The 21805-nt window shown below is 30.4% G+C and overlaps 3 protein-coding genes and 1 pseudogene across 5 annotated transcripts; 1 reads left to right on the top strand and 3 right to left on the bottom strand.

Annotated features, from left to right (window-relative positions):
* Positions 1-193: 193 nt before the first annotated feature.
* Positions 194-1018, bottom strand: LOC129284766 (protein E6-like). The gene is given in 2 exon segments (XM_054920227.1): positions 194-565; positions 568-1018. Coding segments are annotated over 2 exon segments (573 nt in total). The 5' UTR covers positions 985-1018; the 3' UTR covers positions 194-409.
* Positions 1019-10480: 9462 nt separating this feature from the next.
* Positions 10481-11373, bottom strand: LOC129286957 (nicotinamidase 2-like). The gene has a single exon (XM_054923068.1). The coding sequence runs from the start codon at positions 11259-11261 to the stop codon at positions 10656-10658; it is 606 nt and encodes a 201-aa protein (XP_054779043.1). The 5' UTR covers positions 11262-11373; the 3' UTR covers positions 10481-10655.
* Positions 11374-13269: 1896 nt separating this feature from the next.
* LOC129285266 (uncharacterized) lies at positions 13270-16855 on the top strand. 3 transcript variants are annotated; one of them, XM_054920863.1, is made up of 4 exons: positions 13270-13366; positions 13490-13622; positions 14486-14527; positions 16112-16855. In XM_054920863.1, exon 4 carries the CDS (start codon positions 16193-16195, stop codon positions 16727-16729), a length of 537 nt encoding a protein of 178 aa, XP_054776838.1. In that variant the 5' UTR covers positions 13270-13366; positions 13490-13622; positions 14486-14527; positions 16112-16192; the 3' UTR covers positions 16730-16855. The 3 variants fall into 3 exon arrangements, with proteins under 3 accessions (XP_054776838.1, XP_054776839.1, XP_054776837.1); XM_054920864.1 differs by having other exon boundaries at positions 13273-13390; XM_054920862.1 differs by having other exon boundaries at positions 13284-13622.
* Positions 16856-19900: 3045 nt separating this feature from the next.
* Positions 19901-21805, bottom strand: LOC129286527 (cellulose synthase A catalytic subunit 7 [UDP-forming]-like; annotated as a pseudogene).

Here is a 21805-nt window from a genome sequence, read left to right as displayed (position 1 = left end):
TTAGATTTTTTAATTCTGTCTTTCTTAAAAAATATAATTTAAAGTTTATTATTTTTCTTAGAAATACCAAATGAGTTACAAAATATATTTACATATAACAAAGTTTATGTCTATTTTTATCATATTACATTTTAATTAATTTTTAAATTAAATCATCCAAACAAATTTTAATTTAATAAATATTATTCAAATATAAATCACATTAAAATTGCTGACCTTTTTTTTAATCTCGATTTACTAACTCTGTTGATTCCAACTTCAATTGTGAATTATTTTTAATCCAAACACACTAAGTTCAAGGCTGAAACTCATCTGCGTTACCCTCAAACCCCTGATTCTGATATGCTTCAATGGAGTTATTATTCTCATAGTAGTATTTTCCACCTTCCATAAACCTAGTATCACTCATTCATTGCCTCTCACCATTATTGTGGTGATACCTATCATCATATCCGCCATTGTTGCAGTTATAGAACATCTGGTTCTTCTTCCTTGTCATCGGATTCTTCGACATTACAGGCTCGTATCCTCCTTCTGTGTGCCTTGTATTGTCCAGATCATTGCCAATTTGCCATAAGCATCCTTTTAGTAGTTTGTGTTATAAGCATCCCTGTTGTAGTAGGAATAATACTTATTGTTTGGATACTTGCTCATCATGTACTCCTCAGACTCAGTCTTGTACGGCGGGTACGGCGTCATGGTGGTGGTGGTGGTGGTGGCCGGAGGGAACTGGCCGGCGGACTCGTGGCCGTAGAGGCCATAGCTGTCATGAGCCTCAGGGACGAAGACAGGCTCTTGCCCTGGCTGCTTGTTCACTGGTTCTTCTTCTTTGCTGGGGAGATCAGTTTCTTTGATCCCATTAATATTATTGTCGTTGGCATGTGTTACTTTGCTGAAGAACTGACTGTCTCTGGCATGGATTTGCAGAGACAGGAAAAGTACTGTGAAGAACAGAAAAGAGAAGAATTTTGAGAAGAGAGCCATGGAAGTGAAAGGGAAGAAGAAATTAAGAATATGTGGAGTAGTTTGTGGAATACTGACAAGTGTTTTTATATATAGAAGACCTCGAAACAGAATCTATGTAAATAGTCAGACAAACTCAAATGGGACTGAGGCTTTGGTGATGATTGTGGTCCCTATGGACTGTGCTTGATGAACTTTATTATATAATTGAAATGGGCCATTTCTTTTCCTTCATGATTTTTTTCTAAAATCATAGTATACGATATATATATATATATATATATTTAATTATATAATCTTGTCAGGACTCTGCCAATTTCTTCAGTGGAAAACATCATTACAAGTTGCTAATCTTTGTTATAGCACAATAAGAGAAGGCCTCTAAAGTTTGCACGCTGCGCTGCTCAGAGCACTTTAGACGGGAGAAAAAATTACTGTTGAAATAATCACGAAATTCCAGCAATTTATGCTTCAATAATTCACTGACATGAGTCTTTGACGTTGCATCAAATTTGAAAAATGAGCAAATAATATACCGACCGAGTCAGTCACCTCTGATATACCTTTTTTTAATATCTTTTATAATGTTTTAATATTTTAATTTCTTTTTTAAATTATTAATTTTTATATAAAATAAAAGATATTTCAATATTTTAAAATCTTCAGTGAAATGTTATATTTTTTATAATTATTTAAATAAAAATATTACAATTACACATTTTTATTTTTAAAAAATCATAAAAAATGCTAAACTTTACCGTTTTGGGTTTAAAAATAAAAAGGTGTGCTTGTGATATTTTTATTTAAATAATTAAAAAATATAAAATTTTACCATTTTGAGATTTCAAAATATTAAATATCTCTTATTTTGTATAAAAACTAATAATTTAAAGAAAAAAATGAAAAGTTGAAATGTTACAACAAAAAAACATTAAAGAAAAGTATGTTAGAGGCTCATAATCTCTGGTTTTTATGGTGCAAGCAGTGTGTAAGAAGAGAGGAGTGAAACTAGAAAATAGAAATAAAAAGTCTCTGTTTTTGTATCCTCGTTCATATTCCTTACCTTGCAAGCAGATCCTTTTGGCTATGGAGGATTTTAAACAATTGCCAGAAGTTGCACAGTTTTGCCTTTTGCTTGGAACACCATGATCATAACCTCTAAAGCCAGCAAAAGAAAATCCCGAGGTTGATTATATTCATTTATTGTGCTTGCTCACTTGTAAAAACCAGTTGGTAAAATCGATCGACAATTGATTATGTCCCATGAATGGTGGGGAAAATGATGGTCTTCTGAGAAGGATAAGGACAAACGAAAGAATTGTGAATGTTAATATATTAACGAGTAAAAAAAAAAAAAAGCAGAGAGAGAGAGAGAGAGAGAGAGAGCGCGTAAAAATAGGTATGCCAATTACAGGACTTGGGTTAATTTCTAAATTGAATAAAAAAATTATTACTAAAATAACAGTAAAAAAAAAGGAAAATATTATTTTTAAATTTAATATTTTGCTTGAATTTTAGTATAGGTACTTGTATTTTTTTTCAATGTTATGTGCCCCTATACTTTTCTCCATTTACAATATTGGTTTCTATATTTTTAAAGAAACATTGACATGGCACAAAGAGTATTAATAATATTAACATATCAATTAATACTATTGATTTTGTACTCACTTATCAAATTGATACTGATATGAAATTTTTAATAGGCATTTTTTTTAAAGTCTACATGAAATTTATGCGTTTCATTGATCATTTAAAATGTCTAAGTTATTACCTTTTTATTTCATCTGATATAGATTTTCTTTAATTTTTGCTTATTAAATAATTCCATATAAACATTATTGTGACAAATGGTATTAATTGACATATGAGCATTATTAACACTATTTACGCTACATCAACATCATTCTGAAAATCTAGAAATCAATATTGTAGACAGAAGAAAATATAGAAACATAAAACACTAAAAATAAAGCATAGAAATCTATATCAAAACCTAAAAAAAAAAAAATATAAGGACTAAAAGTATTTTTTTTTTCAAAAAGTACTTCAAAATGGTCTAATCATTTTAATTTCATGCCTGATCGGACGGTCACGTGGAGCACATGGTCAGATACAGTATTCCTATATGATTTTTGGATGAGTTAAATGGTAAATTTACCATTAAATTATTGGTTGATTTTATCTAAAACCCTAAATTTATTTTTTATGCAATATTTTCCTTCAATTTAAAAACAATGCAATCTTGCTTACACCATTAATATATGTTAATTTTGACCATAAATTGACCACAAGATTACAACAACAAAAAATTCCTCAAAATTATAGAAAATGATCAAGAAAATTTTTTAGCCTTTCCTATAATTTTTTTGATAATTTTCTGTAATTTTAGGTCTTTGTTATAATTTTTTCTCATTTTTTAAAATTTTTAAATTAATTAATAATTAAAGTTAACTTTTATTAACAATAATAATGATATTATATCATTTTTAAAAATAAAAATAAAATATTTTATCAAAAGTAAATCCAGAATCCTCCTAGATTTAATGTTGAATGGTAAAATTGTCCCGTTTGACCCTTTTCTTCCCATATCATTTTATTTTTCCTTTAAAAAAAAAAAAGTTGAGTTTATATCAAGTCATGTGCACTTGTGCATATCTGCGCATGACTCCATCAAAAACTGTTCATTATGCATTTAGTAATGAGAGCTAGAGGGTGCATGCATGACCCTCCATCATGTAATATTTGATCATCTAAAGCAAAATAATATAATCTCTCCTTTGATTGCTTGTCTAAAACCAATATATATATATATATATATATATCAAACTCAAAAAGAAAAGGAAAAAAAATTTCATAACTCAAGTATTCTTTTATATTGACACTGACTCTTCCCAAGCGATATGTGATAATAATTGGCTAAGATTTTTTATGGTAAATAGAGTAAATCAAGGTGAACGGCATTGTAAAAATGTAATAATGAAGCATATGTAATTAAAGCAAGATCCTTCAAACTTATGAAGTATTATGCCTATATACGTAGATTAATTATCCTTCATAATCAAGTTGATATATATATATATATATATTTATATATTTAAAGACCTTGATACTATAGCATATAGGTGTAGAACAAGAAGCATCCTAGGCTGAAGTCACAGGCATTTGTAAATATGTGCGTGTGAGTGTGTGTGTATTGACATGCAAAAATTCAGGTAAGTTAAATTATGCGAGCGTCCCAAAACCAGCACTACAGGTGCAAATTAAATATGTATATTTATATGATTTTGAAACAAACTAGTGACTCAGTAAATGAAGGAGATATAACTCTAAATGAGAGCACATTTAGTATTAAAGGTGAAAATTAGAGCGGGTTTAGTTCTTAAGGGCTCAAGCTCTTATGAGCCCGGCAACCTAAAATTTAATTTAATTATAAGATCCAATGTTTATTTATGGGACTCAAGGCTAAGCCCTTAAGCTTTTTTTTTTTTTGAAAAAAATCCAGCATTTTAATTTAAACATAATATTTTAAAATACAACATAAAAAAAATTAAAATCTCACATAAAATTCAAAAAATATTTAAAATTTTAAATTTAAAATAAAGATTAAAATTTTTATCAATGTAAATATAAATCCTCCTTATCATCATCTAAAAATAAAATATCAAATCCCTCATATGTATATTCACTTGTTAAAGATGGAGGTGGAGATTTAATGTAAATTATCTCTTCAACTTTTTCTTCATTACCTACAATAAATATTAATCAAATTGTGTCATTATTAATTAAATACATACGTGTGTGTGTTTGTGTGTGTGTGTGTAAATATAAGATAACCCCATATATTAGGGCTTAAAGGGTCGCTTGGGCCAAAATTCTTTTTCACAGGACTTATTAGGACTAGATCCTCAAACTCGATTACTTTAAAAAAATTAATTTTTAAAGCCTAAACCTTTATTAAAATAGGACCTTCAGGCTCGACTCTTATTCTCGGCTCTATTCCGTGCTAATTAGAGGTGATGACCACATGCCTCTGAAATAATTTTGAGGTCCAAATTTAAGAACTTTTTTTAATTTTTTTAAAAATAAAAATTTATATATAAAATTTTGAATAAATTTATTAATATCAATATGTATTGTTCACATTTAATCAAATCGATCCAAATTTAATATTAATTTTTTTACAATTTTTATAAATTAATTATATAAATTTCTCCTATACTATTCAGATTCAAAAATTTTAATTTATTATACTGTCATATTTAAACATTTCAAAGTAAATGTATATAATCAATTTATAAAAATTGTAAAAAAATAATATTAAATTTGAACTCTAATTAAATATGAATTATACATATTGATAATTAATAGATTTATTAAATTTTATAATTTTTTATTCAAAAAAATAAAAAAAATATTTAAATCTGAATCTAGACAATCAAGATTATTTGAAGGGTGATTGATGAGCACAAAATGTGCTCCAACACTAACTCTAACCTACACAAAACATGCAGTTGAACAATCTTAATAGAGAACTAATTCAAGAAGTACAATGGGTATATATGTTGCGTGCCGATCCGGATCTCTTGCAGATATTCAAGAATGCAAATATACAAATCGTGCAAATCAAATCTCATCATTTCATTTTTCTTAAAAAATTATTAAAATAATGGGGAAAAAAACCTTTATAAAGAAATGAACGAGACAGGGAATTGATAGGATCCAACCCACGATTGCCACCAAAACTTAAAGGGGAGAAGAAGAACGAAAAAAAAGAGAAGAAAGTGAATAAGCAAATGTAGGCAGGCAATGATGAAGGGGTCATGAGTGAATTCATAAAAGAGATTAGCAAAGAAGGGTGAAAAAGAGGACAAAACAATTTCCATCAAGTCTTGGAGGAGAGAGGCAACCTATCAGAAAGTTGGAACCTTGTTACATTCTTGAAGATTTACCTCAGTGTATTAATTTTGTTTTTGCCATGCATGTATTTGGACTAATGATTTTAGGGTAAAAAAGTAAATTGATTTTTAAACTATAGATATAAAAAGGTTTGACATCTAAATTTATTTTTTATATAATATTCTCCTTTAAATTTTAAAAATAATATAATATAGTCTGCTAATAAATATTAACTTTGACTATTGGTTGATTGTAAAATAAAAAAAAACCTCAAAAATTGCATAAAAAACCAATAATTTTTTGTCTTTTTCTGTAATTTTTTTGAATTATTGTCTATATTTTTTGAGTTTTTTAACTACAGTTTTTTGTTGTAATTTTTGATATATATTTTTTGTTATTTTCTAATAAGCTAATTGTTAAAATTAACCTTAATTACTGGTAGAAGATAGGTTATATTGATTTTAAAAGTTAAAAAAAATATTATCAAAAAAAATGGGTTTAAAATTTCAAAAGCTACTAAATCTATACTTTAGAGATTAATTTACTATTTTATCCTATAAGTCCATGACTTTATGACCTAGTGATACTAAATTACCAAATTACCCTTCTCATCTAGGAGGCCATCAATAACACTCATTTCGATTACACCAAAGTACTTATGATAGTAGATGCTCTAGTTCATCCGTTCAACTTATGAGCTGATGTTCTAGCCTGCAATCCAAATTCTTCACTCATCAGTTTATAGTCTCTGTTGTTCAGTGTATTGTAGCAAAGGTATATCCATAAGTAGGCTTCGCATCATTTGGAACATTGTCACTGTATTATTTCTTCTCTAGATACTTCTCGTGCTTAGAGGTGGCTTCATCTTATCATTTGGAGAGCGCACTTAGTCTTCATCAATATCAAGTGCTCATCACCGGACAATTTAGATTGATTTAAAATTTCTTTTATTTTTTATTTTTATCAAAATAAAAATTTATAGAAATTTTGAACAAACATAATCTTTAACTCATATACTTTATCGGGTTTTATTTTTAAACTTTATAGTTTCTTTTCAATATTTTTTGTCTTTACAAGGACTAAAAACACTGAAAAAAAATTATAAAAATTTAAAAAATAAATGTCACTTAATATTTCTAAAACTATAAAGACAAAAAATATTAAAAAAATTATATGAATTAAAAGCAAAACTTGATAAAATAATAGGAATTAATGATTGTATTTTTCATCAAATTTTTAATAAATTTAATCATATCAATCAGAGCAGTCTATATTTAATTTAGATAGTTTAAATTTAATTTAATTTTTTTATATTTTTATAAATTAACTATGCAAATTTACTATTAACGGTTTTAAAAAAAAATTGGGAAGAGCTTATCACAAGATTATCTTTACTTTTAATATTGTATTTGCCAAAAATAATTTTAAAAAAACTATAAAAAAGTTAATATTAAATATGAATTGTTCAGATTAAATATGAATAGTTAATTTGTAAAAATTTTAGTATTAAATTTGGGTAATATGGACAATCTAGCTTATTGATAATGAGTATATTTATTATAAAATTTTTATTTTCATAAATATAAAATAAAAAACTTTAAACCTGATCCGTCTAAATTAAACTAAAATAATTTGGATCATATCAAAAGTGATGAGTAACATATTATCCCTATTACTTAAATTAAAACTTTGACTTTTCTCCCAACCCTTTAACTTCGGACAACCATGCTTTCGTAAAAGAATATGCAAGGAGAGAAAAATGAAGGAAAGAATCACATTAAAATTTTACATAAAAAAATTAATTACTATAAGATTCATTGACAACTAAATCAAACTGTATTGACAACTATTTGTCAATATAGTTCAATTCAATTATCAATAGATCTTATAATAATTAATTTTTTTATGTAAAACTTGATTGTAATTTTCTCAAAATGAAACCGTTAAAACTATTTTATTTTTGCAATTAAACATGATCTAATCCAAAGGTGCCTTGAGTTTACCAATGAGTTTTACATAATTTTTCCATTGTCTTCACCATTTAGAAAGCCTTTTTGTTGCTATTTCTTGCCTGTTAACTAAATTTCCCTGAAATATATATATATATATATATATCACATCAGAAAATTACAAATTTCAACCCTGGTTAAACTAAAGGTGTGATTGCGATCATTTTAAAGAAACATTTGTGTCATTTTTCTGACATATCATCAATGTACAAAATAATATACTCCTTAAGAATCTATTTAAAAGGAAAAAAAAACGAAGAAATATCTCAATATTACCTTGTACACATGTCCAAGGCCTCTTTTCTTTCCTCAATATATTAACAGAAAGTTATCAGTCGCAATGACATGTGACATATATACTTTCAAGTTTCAAATTCATCTGAATATCTGATTGCTTCTGCTTCAATCTTTCTTCAGCTTGATATACATACGGTACATCAATCTAATGTAGTGTGTTGTTTCATTCTTTCTAATTAAATATGACGTCAAACCCAATTAGTATGGGAATCATCAAGCATGTATTATTGACTTATGACCATTCATCTGCAAGTATAACATTGAAGATGGCATCTCAATGAACAGACCCCATACAAAGGATAAAAATCATGTGAATAGGTTGTATAGCAAAAGCAAGAAATACAGTATGAATTACACAACCATAAAACTGATTGACCTGAAAATAATATTGAAGAGGGACGATTCAAAACTTTAAGTGTCTGAGCATACTATTGAGAAGAAACTTTGTAAATAGATAATAAACATGCAGCCAAGATGTGTGCCATTTGTTGTTTAACTTCAACAATTTATAACATTCAGTGTATTTTTAAACTTCACAGCAATCCACATTATTTTAATTTTTATTTATGTATAGTTTATAATTTAGTGTATATAGATTTAAAAAAAAAAAAGGTCTCTTTGCGCCTGATTTGATTAGGGTGCACAACAGATTTGCTCGTCTGCTCATTTGACTTTATCTATACAGGGAATGTGTGACTTCTTATAAATTGATAGTTATTGCAGAGATCGTACTCATATACTTATATACAAACAAGGAAAATAGCACCAAAACATCAACTACTAAGTTGCACTTCATTACACATATCAAAAGGAAGAAATCATAAACACATCTTAAAAGACTAGCCTATTAGATGAAAAAATTTCCCACACTTATAAACCTCATTCAACTTATAAAATTTCTCAATATGAAACTCATGACAATGCCACCTCGTTTGAGAGCCGACGACTTCACTTCACAATACTTTACTTAGCCTCCTGTTGGTCAAAACACTATGTAGGTAGCCCTTTCTATAAGGTCGCTCTCCCAATAAAAGCACTATTTGTCAAGAGCATAAATCTAAAGGGAGAGCCCATTTCAAAAGATTACACTATTGAGTGGGGGAGCCCTTCACATTTATAAGCCTCACTCAACTTATGACCGAAGACAGAAGACAAGGAGCATTAGACTAAGGCACAATGCATACCAAACGTACAATGTACATACTAGATATTTCTCTTTCTTTCAAGGTTTATCCATACATAATACTGAATTACCACTAAGCAGATTATAATAAAGTATAAGGCTGTGAATGAAAAGAATCGATCTTCAGATTCAATGTGAATTAATCAACCCCCCTTTATCATGTACTGTCATGCCAGGAACACTGCCATATACCAGAACATAGATATAACAAGAATAACTGGCATTTCTTATAGAGATTGAGTTAAACAACAACGATAGGTGCTTGACAAGATGCAGCCCAAGCTGATTAGAAATAAACACAACTTTCACTTGATTAACTTCAAAATTTTTATCAGATGTTATGACACTTACCTAAAGTATCAGGACTGTACCAACAGAATGTTTTCAGTAAATGACTTCAATGGATAATAGAGGAAAAGCTTACATTGATCATATGTTTGAAAAACTTGCCTTCAGAGTATAGTTGAATTACTACCTAGCCATGAAATTCTTCCATCCTAAACTTGAGATCATGACAAGTAGTTATTCTGGCTGATGGAAAACTAAACATTCTCTATGGGAAAACTTGATGACATGTATTTACCAAAATTTCAACATATATTCCTCTGCAACGTCAGAAGGTCCCAATTCATGAATGTAAACAGGAACTGAGATCCTCTGGGCCATGGTAGGACAAGAACCAATGTTTCAACAAAATTCATAGTGGGAGTCAAAGAAGAGAGGTTTAAGTCATTCGGGGACAAATTTACAGACAAGAGAGAAACTTAACAAGTCATACCAGTCATGAAACATAAACGACATACTCATTTTTCAGACTCTCACATTATTTAATTCAGAGAAGAATTAAGAAGCCCTGGGCAAAATATGTTTTAATGCTAATTGTACAAGTACCACTTCTTCCAACCAGACAGAGTAGACGCAGTTTCTTAGGTGCCAGCATGAGAAATAATACTTTCAATTTGGACCATGTTAATTTCTCTCTCAATCATGAGATATTCATTCTCCTTTTCTCTCAGACAATTAGGGTAAGAAATCATATGGGCGAAATTAAGAGGAACGTTTCTATGGCAGACGGTTTATCAGCTTCTTTCTCATAACGTAAGCACCCTTTCCTGGATATTCAGAGGACTAAAGTGCCAATGATTAAGCTTAAAATTCAGTTAAGGTATATGCTTCCTCTTCAATTTTGATCATCAACTCCTAAAAAATTCAATGTTTTCATGAGCAGAGTTATCAGCAATCCACACGTTCTTTAGGAGAAAGAAAGAAATTTTATTTAAATCATACAGAAACGCCTTGAAGGTTTATTTTACAGAGAGAGCGTGTTGAAGCCTCTGACAATCGAGCAAATAAGCAAACCCATAAGCCATGTTCTTCAAAGTGGCCTCGTGGAGTTCCGAATTCGATGTCGCCGTGGCATCCGCAGAGAAGAAAACCCTAAACCCTCTCACGAAAGCCTCGCGCGCCGTCGTCTCGCAGCACAGGTTCGTCATCACCCCCGTCACAATCACTTCCTTTACCCCCATCTCCTCAAGCTTCTCCTCCAAATGAGTGTTCCTAAACGCGCTGTAAGTGTTCTTCTCCACCACCATGTCCGCCGGCTTCCGATCGAGTGTCGGTATAAGCTCCGCCTCCGGTGTGCCGTCAAAGACGAGGTCGTCGTTCCACCACTCACCGAGCATGCCGTAGTCGGCGGGGGATTTGTGGCAGTGGCGCGTGAAGATGACGGGGATGGAGGCGTTCCGGCAGAGACGGATTGTGGTGGAGAGATTGGAGAGGATGGGTTTGGCTATGGAAGAGAAGTAGTTTTGCATGTCAATGACCAAAAGAGCACATGATTTAGGATCTGGGTTCCTCTTCCTTATCTCATATTTATTGTATGGAGATGATTTGTTCAGAGAAGACGCCATTGATGAAAGCTCCCTCTGGTTCTAGTTCTGGTTCAGTGTTCTCTCTCCTCTTCCCTCAGCTGCTCCTTTGGAATTCAAAGGAGTTTTGATCACATTAAATCAACAAATTTAATCCAACAGACTACAGTCAAACAAATAACATGCTTCCTCTGTCAAAAATATATATATATATATATATATATATAATTTTTAATTAAATGTTATCTTTTTAATAAAATAATTATTTTTTTTAAATTAATTTTATTTTTTATATTTATTTCTATCAAATATTCTATAATAAATACATAGTCATTGATTAATAGAAGTACTTTTAAAAAAAAATAATAATTATATCTCGAAAGATTAAAAATATTTTACATTTTTGAACATACAACTCCTAAAAAAATACCTTATATTTTTAAACGGAGAGAGTAACTTTTAGGAGGATGACACTTAGGTGGCAAAGATGATTTTATTTAAAAGAAAGGATAAATGTACAAATTAACTACTTACTATTTTTTTTAGGAGTTTGTGGTATAGTTAAACTATGATGTGGTATAAAATAAATCCTTAATTTTAAAAAACGCAACATCAAGTAACTTATCATTAATTTCACCTAACGAACGTTATGTGAGACCCACAAATGACATGTGACGGTGCAAATTTAATCATATGCTATTTTTCGATCTACATTAGGTAGCCTCTACTATAACAAATAAACCATCCAATATCTTTTCATTAATTTTGATCAAATATCATTTATTTCTAAATTTATGAGACCTACAATGTGTCGATCTTTTCAATTTTCTGCCTTTTTTCTTAGTCTTTGCTTGAAAAGAAGAGATTCAAAGAATTTTCATTTAAAGACATTAACAAGGAAGACATCAACAAAATAGAAGCAATAATTTATGGCTAAATTAAGCTAGAATCAACCTTTTTCTATACGTAGTAAAATTAAGCTTTTATTTCATTAACATCGTTTTTATGAATGTTTTTAGATATGAACTCTTTGAACATCTTTTTTTTAAGTTGAAAATGAAGATTAGAAAGATTGAAAATGAAAGCAAAAAGATTAGAGAGATTGACACCTTATGGGTTTTATAAGTATGAAAATAAATAATGTTTGGTCAAAATTATCAAAAAAATGTTGGATGGTTCACTTTTATTATAGCAAAGGTTGCCCAATATTTCTTAAAAAATAGTTTGAGATTATATTTACATCTTTACACATGCAGACATGGAGTGTTAGTAAAATGTCACATGTCATTTGCGGCCCCACATAATGTCCATCGATTGAACTTAATTGTGGGTTGCTGGATGTTCTATTTTTAAAAGTTGATGATTTATTTTATACAACCCGATATTTTAAACGACCAAATAATTTTTAAAAAATAGTTCATAATTAAATTTGCTACTTTAACCCAAAATAAATCCCAATAAATTTTAAAATATAAAATAAATTTTTAAGTTTTTAATTGATATTTTTATATAATGTAATTTATTTTAAATTTTAAAATTAAAAAAATAAATTACAAGTTAAAAAAATAAATTGTAAGTTTAAGAGGTAATGTCACACATTTTTAATGCATCCAATTAATGACATGTTATTTTTCATATTTAATTATTAAATTTGTGTTTCCTAAAATGGGAAAGCGTGCTACAAATTAAAGATTATGAAATTGTAAACTTGAGAAATAAAATTATAAATTAATTAAAACACAAAGCTTGATGATTAAATAAATTAAATTTGCAATTTTGTTTGCCTTCAATTTGCAGCTCACTTTTTCATTTTAACAGGATATAAATTTTAATAATTAAACATATCATTATTTAATATTTTCAAGAACTTGTAAATTTATCTCCTAAATTTATATTTTTGGCTTAGTAAATTTATAACTCATTTTTAATTTTAAAATAAAAACATATAATATTATATGAAAATATCATTTAAACATAAAAAAAAATTTACTTTACATTTTAAAATTTATATAAAAATTCTACCCTAAGGTTCTAATTTCAATTTTCAAGGTCACTGCTTTCCTAATTTTTGTTTTCTTTACACCCACAGGCCTCAAGCCGCGCTCTTCTCGTCGCGCTCTCGCAGAAGGGAGAGAAATATCCCCGAGGTCCTATTCTCTCTCTCGTGTAAAGTATCTCCTTTTAATCTACATATCTCCTTCTGGTTTCGGTTCTGCAGTTATCGCCGCTGAATCTCGTTCTTTGTTTCTCTTTGTCAATCTACGTCGAAGATTTTATCTTCAAGTGAAAGGTCCTGAATCCTGAGGTATGCAGCAATATGGTCAAACGGTGATAAACTTGAGGCCTGGTGGTGGTCGAGGAAGAGGCGGTGGCGGCGGAAGCAGGCTATTCGGTCCTCGATAGGTTCGGATCTCATACCAACTTCATTGAATTTGATGCTCAAGTTGGTTTCTTTCCATTTTCTTTAATACTAATTTTTTTAGTTATTATGAGAACAAAATCATCTGCTGAAGTAAATTAAAACTTGTATGCATTGCTATTGTGCAATATATATAGTGAAGGTGACTAGCTTTAATACTATAATGATATGAAATTTAAATTAAATGATTTATTTGGAAGTTCCTCCCTCATTCGAATGTGAAAACCTAAAGAAAATCGCTCGAACAAAATAAGAAATAGAACTATAGTCAGTTAATTGAGAAAGATATTCCTGACAATTCCTGTGTTTTTTAATTGTTATATTGTAGCATAATTATAACTAATATAAGACATGTAAAATGAAGAATTAACTCAGTTGAATGTCCTAATTCTTGGTGGGGCATTGAGTACAAAAAGTTACACGTGAACTTTACGTGGGCTTGATTAAGTCATAGATTGCCCATAAAGGACTCACATACATTAAAACTCCTTTTATTTTTGCTAATGCCATTGGAGTTGACTTATAGTATTCATTTAACTAAAATCAATTTTTTCCCCGGTTAGTATCTTGTTGTATTCCTTCATGAGTTTATCTGATTTTATGGTGAAAATTCAACTGGCCAGTCGTGGAGGGAGGGGAGACCAACAAGGGCTGTGAACCCCCAATTTTTTAAATTTTTTTGGTATTATATAAATGTTACATACTTTCGACCCCCCAAAAATTTATGAAAATTTTGTAGTATATATGTTTTTTAATCTTGGCTCCCATTATTCTTAAATCCTAGCTCCACCCTTGCAACTGGTAATTATACTTAGAGACTTATATTCTTGTTCTTCTGCTTTTGTAGGCTGGTGAGTTTACCAGAGATCAACTGTGACAGCATAAAGAGGTAACTGCTATGTATCCTTGATCAATTATCCTTTTCTTTGTTATTTAGGAATATCTGATCAGCATTCTTTCCTTGTTGCATATATAGTTTTATCATTTGTGTGCGCTCCTGGGTTTAAATTCTGTTTTATGCCATTTAAATGGCAGCTGTAAGGAATTTGTTTCTGAATCTGATTCATCAGAAAGCTATCTGTGATATTCTTGAAGCTCCTGAATAGTTGATCTGTATATTCTAATGTTCATTCCTCCCCTCTGGTTGGTTGCTGCTAGAACAGCATAATGTTGCTTTGGATACTTTAATAGAAATTCTGATTAGTAACACTGATATCGGGTTAAGTACCTTATTTTCTCGCCTTTCCTAAAGAATTGTAGCTTAAAATTGAGTCTTTAAAACTAAACTCATTTTAGGTTAATTATCTTTACTCAAATAATTATATGATAATTTTCATTTATCATGAAATAATTTTTTCGTAATATTACTTAAATTATGGGAATAAAATTGAGTTGTTACACCAGGAACAACCTATTTTAAAATAAATAAATTGTTATTTATGTCTTTAATATCAATGGACAAAACAAATTTTAAAATAGAATAAATTATTATTTAGATTTTAATTTAAATAGATAACAAATTATGAGTATACTAAAATAAATTATTTTTTTAAATTTTTACAATTTTATTTTATATTTACCTTTCAAATGTTAAAAAGTGTTCACAAGTTACATGTATAATATGTCCCAAACATAATTCTTTAACACTTATGTACAAGAAAAAAATAAATTTGACCCCTCTCGGTTCTTATTATTGAGCACTTTTAGAAGAATTAAAAATAAATTTGACCCCCCTCGGTTCTTTTTATTGAGAACTTTTAGAAGAATTTTTTAAGTCTTAATACAAGATACGTGGAGAATTATTTGTTACAATTTTTCAATTTCATAACTATTGTAAATTTAATTTTATGGCTTATATTTCTCTCTCTATATTTTTAAAGGCAAAGTTAAAAAAATTATTTAAAAATGTATATAATGAGTTAATTGTTATTCATAGATTCTAGTAAAAGTAGTTCTTGTACCAGGTACAGCGCAGTTCAGGATCTCGAACGGGGACAAATCTAGTGTAGATTTTATATTATGTATAAGAATTTTAATTCTTTCAACTTGATTGTTGAGAATATGATATTTTGGTACTGAATATAAGTAAAGAGAAAGCAATGTGGACTACAGAAGAAACTAAACTCTTTATCAAGTTAGCTCTACAATAAGTTAGAAAAAATGAGCGTAAAGGGTCTACTCTATTAAAGAAGGGTTGGTAGGTGCTAATGCAACGTTTCAATGCATTAAGCTCAAGAAGTTATGATAAAAAGCAATTGAAAAACAAGTGAAATAATTTGAGGAAAGATTGGAATTTATGGGACAAATTGTTGAACAAAAAGACTGGCTTGGGATGGGATAGGAAAAAGAATATTGTATTAGCACCAGAAGAGTGGTAGGATCATAAGATTAAGGCATACAATTTTAAATGCAATGTTCTGTGTTTGATGTTTTATGCCAATAACAGACCTACTAAGTTGTTATAAATGTGCAGGGGAATCCGGACTGCAAAAAGTTCAAACAAAAACCACTTTCATATGTGTATGAATTGATAGAGTTATTCCTGCTTGTTACAATGCGGGGCACATACATGTGGACACCTACAGTTGATGATCATGAGGATGTATATAGGCCAAAAATGGATTTAACTGAAGGATTTGGAGATAGTGATGATTTAAGGGATACAAGTGGTGGAGCTATTCCTGAAATTGGACAAATCAACTTGAATAATATCAGTGTACAAAATGGTGGTGCCAGTTATGGGAGTAAGCGAAAGAGAGGTAAAAATAGTCAGAACAAAAAGAAACAACGTCCTACGTATGTCATGGCTGATGTAGTGAATCATTTGGTTACTACACAAGACGATAGGATTACGGCAATGAAATCAATTCTTGATTCAATGGAGAGTGCAACAAGACCAGTTGATCAAACTATTTTGGATGTTGCAATGGAACTTTGCCAAATCGAGGAGATTGCAAGTGATGAGGTGCTTCTTGGAAAGTGTGCTGTGGCCTTGCTAGATAAGACTGCAAGGGAGATGTTTGTTGGGCTTAGGGGAAATAGAAAAGCATTAGTATCCTATTTAAAGTGTTTGGCTAAGAAAGCAGCATAGATCAATTTTTGCTTGCCTTATCCATGTTTTAAAACTTGCTAGTATTGTTTATGTTATTAACTTAACTTTGTTTTCAAATTAATTGTGTTGTTAAACTCTTGTTTTATGTGTTTTTATTTTAAGTTATTAATTAGTGTAATAGTTGTTAAATTATGTACGCAGTTTTTGTGTATGATAATAGACAGTCTTGCTTATTACAATTACTTTTACAAGAAGATGAGGTTGAAGTTGTCACTGTAATAGTAGCTAATTATTCAACATTATATTTATTTAAAGGACTTTGTAGGACTTGCGTGCAATCCAATCATGCATAAGTGCAATATGGAAAGGCATCCTTAGTGTTGTTATAACATGTTTTACATGGAAAAGGATATTTTTTTTTTCCAACTTTGTGATAAATTGGTGCAACGTAGTTACAACCAACTAGAAGAACATGGGTTTATGAAATTGTCAGTATGTTTTTAAATATTGTTGGACCATGAGGTGGGCAATAGAATGGTACGAAAATGGTGTCAACATTTAGTAGAGATTGGTCATATGCATTCTAAAAACGCATTGCGTGCTCATAAGAAGTTGACAAAGGAATATGTCAAGCCAAAAGATCTCACATTTCAAGATACATATCCAAAAATTTTAGACAATCCACAATATTGGCCATCCTCCAATGATTTTAGAGGAGCAATTGATAGAATATATATTCCATGTCCAGTAAGTGTTGAAGAGCAGGGAAAATATATTAGAAAAAAATGTATTCTGATACAAAATATAATGGACATATTTGATTGGGATATGTGTTTCATATATGGCATGGTTGGATGGAAAGGAATTGCTCATAATGTTCATATATTTGATAATGCACTCACAAGGTAGGACATGAATTTTTCACATCCACCTAAGGTATATTTCATATTTAACTAATTTAAAATAATTTGTTTTAATATTTAATTAATTCTTATAATTTTTATTTTTTATTAGTAGGTAAATATTATTTGGTAGATACTGATTATCCAATGCCATATGGATATTTAAATCCTTATAGATCCCATTGGTATGACCTCCTAGATCTTAGACATTTATTTGTATTTGCAAATAATAATGAGGTTTTTAATAATTATCATTCAAGTTTAAAGACCATGATTAAAAGGACTTGTGGGATTTAGAAAAACAGAGTCACAATCTTATGACACATGTCTAGTTATCTATTTGTGATACAAGTTTATATAGTTGGTGCGACAATGGTTATACATAATTTTATTAGAACCAAATTTACAACTCATTCTGACTTTAGATGTTTTGACGATAAAAATATGGTTAACTCTCATGATGATATTAACGAGTATGTATTTTTATCATCAATCTCAAGTGCAATTTCAAGTTTGGCTTCTAATGGAGAGATGAATAGGGTTGTGATTTTATTAGACATCAAATTGTATATTATAGATTGAACTGTTAATCATAAGATTATTTAATATTAATGAATGTTGAACTATTTATTACATAATTTTTTCTCAATATTAAACTTTATAGTTTTATTCGTATTATTTAACATATTAAATTTTATGTTATTTTAAATTTTTTCACATTTTTTAAACATTTCTAATATATTATATTTGTATAATAAAAATTATAAATTACCATAAATCAATGTCCTTTTTAGTCATTGTATATTTAAAACCACATTTCAAAAGCATAAATCATCATTAATCCAAACAATTTTTAATTTATTAAATTGATTTTTTAAAAAAATATATTCAAATATAAATTTCATTATAACAATTAATTTTTATTAAACTAATTTTCGTCAAATGAAATTTTAACAAATATATTTTTGACAAACTAAAACCCAAAATACAATCTCTCAACTCACTCAAGCCGATGCCCAAATCATTGTCAATGGCTTCAAAGAAGCTATTTGAAATGGACTCAGAGTGTAGACCATTTTGTTTTACTCTCTAATATATACTCCATTGAGAGAAATTTTTTGGGCTGCTTCAGTATGAGATGTTGTAAAGGAAAGAAAACTGGCAAAAACACCAGGGTGTACTCTAATTGAGGTTAATGGGACCCCACATGTCTTTGCATCAAGTGATAGGTCCCATTCTCATGCAACAGCCATCTATGCAATGCTCAAGAAGTTAAATGGAAAGAGGAGGGAGCATTAATATTATTCAGAGACTATCACTTTTTTGCATGATGTGGAAGAGGAAGAAAAGGAATTCATGGTGAATGTTCACAGTAAGAAGTTAGCCATTGCTTTTGGTCTTATTACAGTTGAGCCAAATGCTGAAATCAGGATCATTCAGAATCTTCGAGTTTGTTTCGATTGTCATACTGCAATCAAATTTATATCAAAGATCACAGAGAGAGTTATTATAGCAAGGGATGCTAACAGACTCCATCATTTTAAAGATGGAGTCTGATCTTGCAGGGACTACTGGTGAAGCAGAATAATTGTTCACTTCTTAAGCTCTACAAGATGAGAGTGGCATCTAATAACCTTTTGGGTTCATATTCTTGTATTTCAACAATGTGGTCTTGATTTACACCATTAAAAGAAAAAGAATTATCTTGAACCTCTTCCTGACTCCTGAGCTTTGGGTTGTTGATAAAGTTAGTTAACAAGTTCAACATTTGCTTACTGTCTTTCACATAAAGATATGCAAATTGATTTTCATGAAACCAAGTGTGCTCCTGCATGTTTTCAAACACATGATTGCATTTCATTTTTCTTTCTACATCTAGATGTTCTGCCCTTGAAAATGCACCAGTGGTACAATTTATGCCATTTATTTATTAAATTTTTTGTAGTACAGTTTTTAACTGACATTTTTATTATTTATTTTTTGCACAAAAAATGAGAAAGTTACCATGTCACACCTTCTATCCAGTTATTTGGCACACAACATACTTTACTTTTAGTTTTTCATTTCTAGGTACACTGCCTAGTATTTTCTCTAGGGTCTAGTTAATTGATTAAGCGTTGAAGTATTATTGAATATATATGCCATCAAACATATCAAAAGTACAACTTCCTCCCTTATATTCACAAAATCCAATGTGCTGGTCTTTGCTTTCTCCCTTCATTAAAAGGAAAAAGAGGGGGAAAAAACAGAGAGAAGGGAAATAAAATGAAGTACTTGTTGCAATGCTTCACAAAATTTTGCTCTTACTTTATTCATTTGGAGCAGCTAAGGCTTTGTTGAATCTTGTTTTCGAATTGTAAAAATAAATAGGACATGCAATTTCAGGAGATGTAATTAGTGAAGGAAGGCCAACTAATTCCACACTGCTTAATATCAGGCCCCCCCCCCCCCCCCTTTTTTTTCCTTTCAACACAAAAGGATCAATTCTTACCCAACGCAAGGAGAAAATAGAAGCCAAAAGCACTGACCATATGTTAACAAAGGTTGATGTTCGGTTCTGTTTAGCCATCAAACCTTTAAGGAAAGGGTAAAGATGGACAAGAAACCAGAATGAGAAGAGTTTCCCTAGTAATGCTCCCTAAGAATGTCTGTCTCTGTTTATGGAATCTGTAAATCTAGCTACAATACCAACAAGGTTAATGATTATGATAGTGGTTGGAGGTATTAGCAATGTTGTCCATCTGAAGGTGTACAGATCATAGAATTCCCATCATCTGGTACTTTCGACACCACGCTGAAGTTAATATCAACTTCAGACACAGACACAACGTTCAGAAAGTTTCTCACAATTGCAAAGAGATGTGTTGAGTGAGAAGCTACCAATAACCCAGAATTGTTCATTTTTCCACCATTCCTCTAGATTAAAACTGGACTCCATCTCAACTCAAGTATGCTTGATGCAAAGATTGAGATGAACAATGCAATAAAGATAAGACTTGCGAAGGTGCTTATCTGGACAACGACTAATTGAGAATAGTTAGGGCAGACTAAGAAAAGAAATGTTTAGTATGGTGACAAAATGGAAGAAACTGAACCAAAAAGCTTAGGTTTTGTTTCTAGTTCATAACGTATAGACTACAGGGAATGCATAGTGTTTTGTTTATTAATTTTAAATCGGCGATGTTTGGCTCGCTATTTTAGAGAGCATTATATTCTTGTAATCCTCTTTGTTCGTTACAATGTAGCAGAATTTTTTTAATTCTGAAAGGTCCACGATTATCCAATGGTCTAACTGTCCTTTTTTTCTTCCCTGTTTTTGCTTGAAAGGGAAAATGATTATTACCGATGGTGTGATGAACTTGTCTGTGAGCAGGCAAACGGCAGGCAATATATTAGAAGAGGTATTGAGCTGAAAGGGAGACTGTGCTATTGATATAGGCAACTTTTTGAAGCCCCTAAGGTTTTCCTTCTCCTAATGTGTACCATATGGGGGAGTGGCGGCTGAAAAGGAACTCAGGTTATCCAATTGCCCATCTAAGCACTTGGCTCAGTCGATTTGAAAGGTTGAATGGAGCAATACCCTTGAATGCAGTTTTTTTGGCAGGCAATAGCAATGCACTGATCTCCAACCAAGAGAGTGCATTTTAAAACTTGTCAGAATATTTGATAAAGGTCCATAGTTCTAGCCTGCCTGCAGATGAGAAAAATGGTTAAAGAAATGCTTCAATAGTAAATTAACCTTTTAATTTGCAGAAGACTGGGACAAACCAAATGGATATGCTGGTAGTACCTTGTATCCCCGTAGGTTTTGTCTTCATAGCTACTAGTCTACTACTCATGACATGGATGGCTTCTTTAAGCATGGTTGCCTGATTAGAGGTAGAAGGAACACCACGCTCTTTCGTTATGGTAGAGCTCACAAAAACTGCAGATTTTCCAAATTTATTTTCAAAATTTATCTCTGATGTTAAAAATTGCTTGTCTTCATATATTCCTGTCAGATGAGGTAAAATTGGTGTTGAGCTAAAAGAAGGAAAAAAAGAAAAGTGGGTGCTGTGTGTGAAGAATTTTGATCACCTGTTATGGTCGGGTCATCTTCTTCATTTCCATCATGCTTAGACTGCACTTGTAGCTTCTTTCTCGATCCAAAACAAGGATAGCAGCCACCACCTACCATTTTTGGGCACTGAAGTCTTCGGAGGATCATTGCCAT

Source organism: Prosopis cineraria, unplaced genomic scaffold, assembly GCF_029017545.1.
Source record: "Prosopis cineraria cultivar Desert tree isolate PC_DT_omini unplaced genomic scaffold, ASM2901754v1 PC11, whole genome shotgun sequence".
Classification (NCBI taxonomy): Eukaryota; Viridiplantae; Streptophyta; class Magnoliopsida; order Fabales; family Fabaceae; genus Prosopis; species Prosopis cineraria.
The sequence above is the reverse complement of the archived record's forward strand: the minus strand, read 5'-3'. Positions and strand labels throughout refer to the sequence as shown.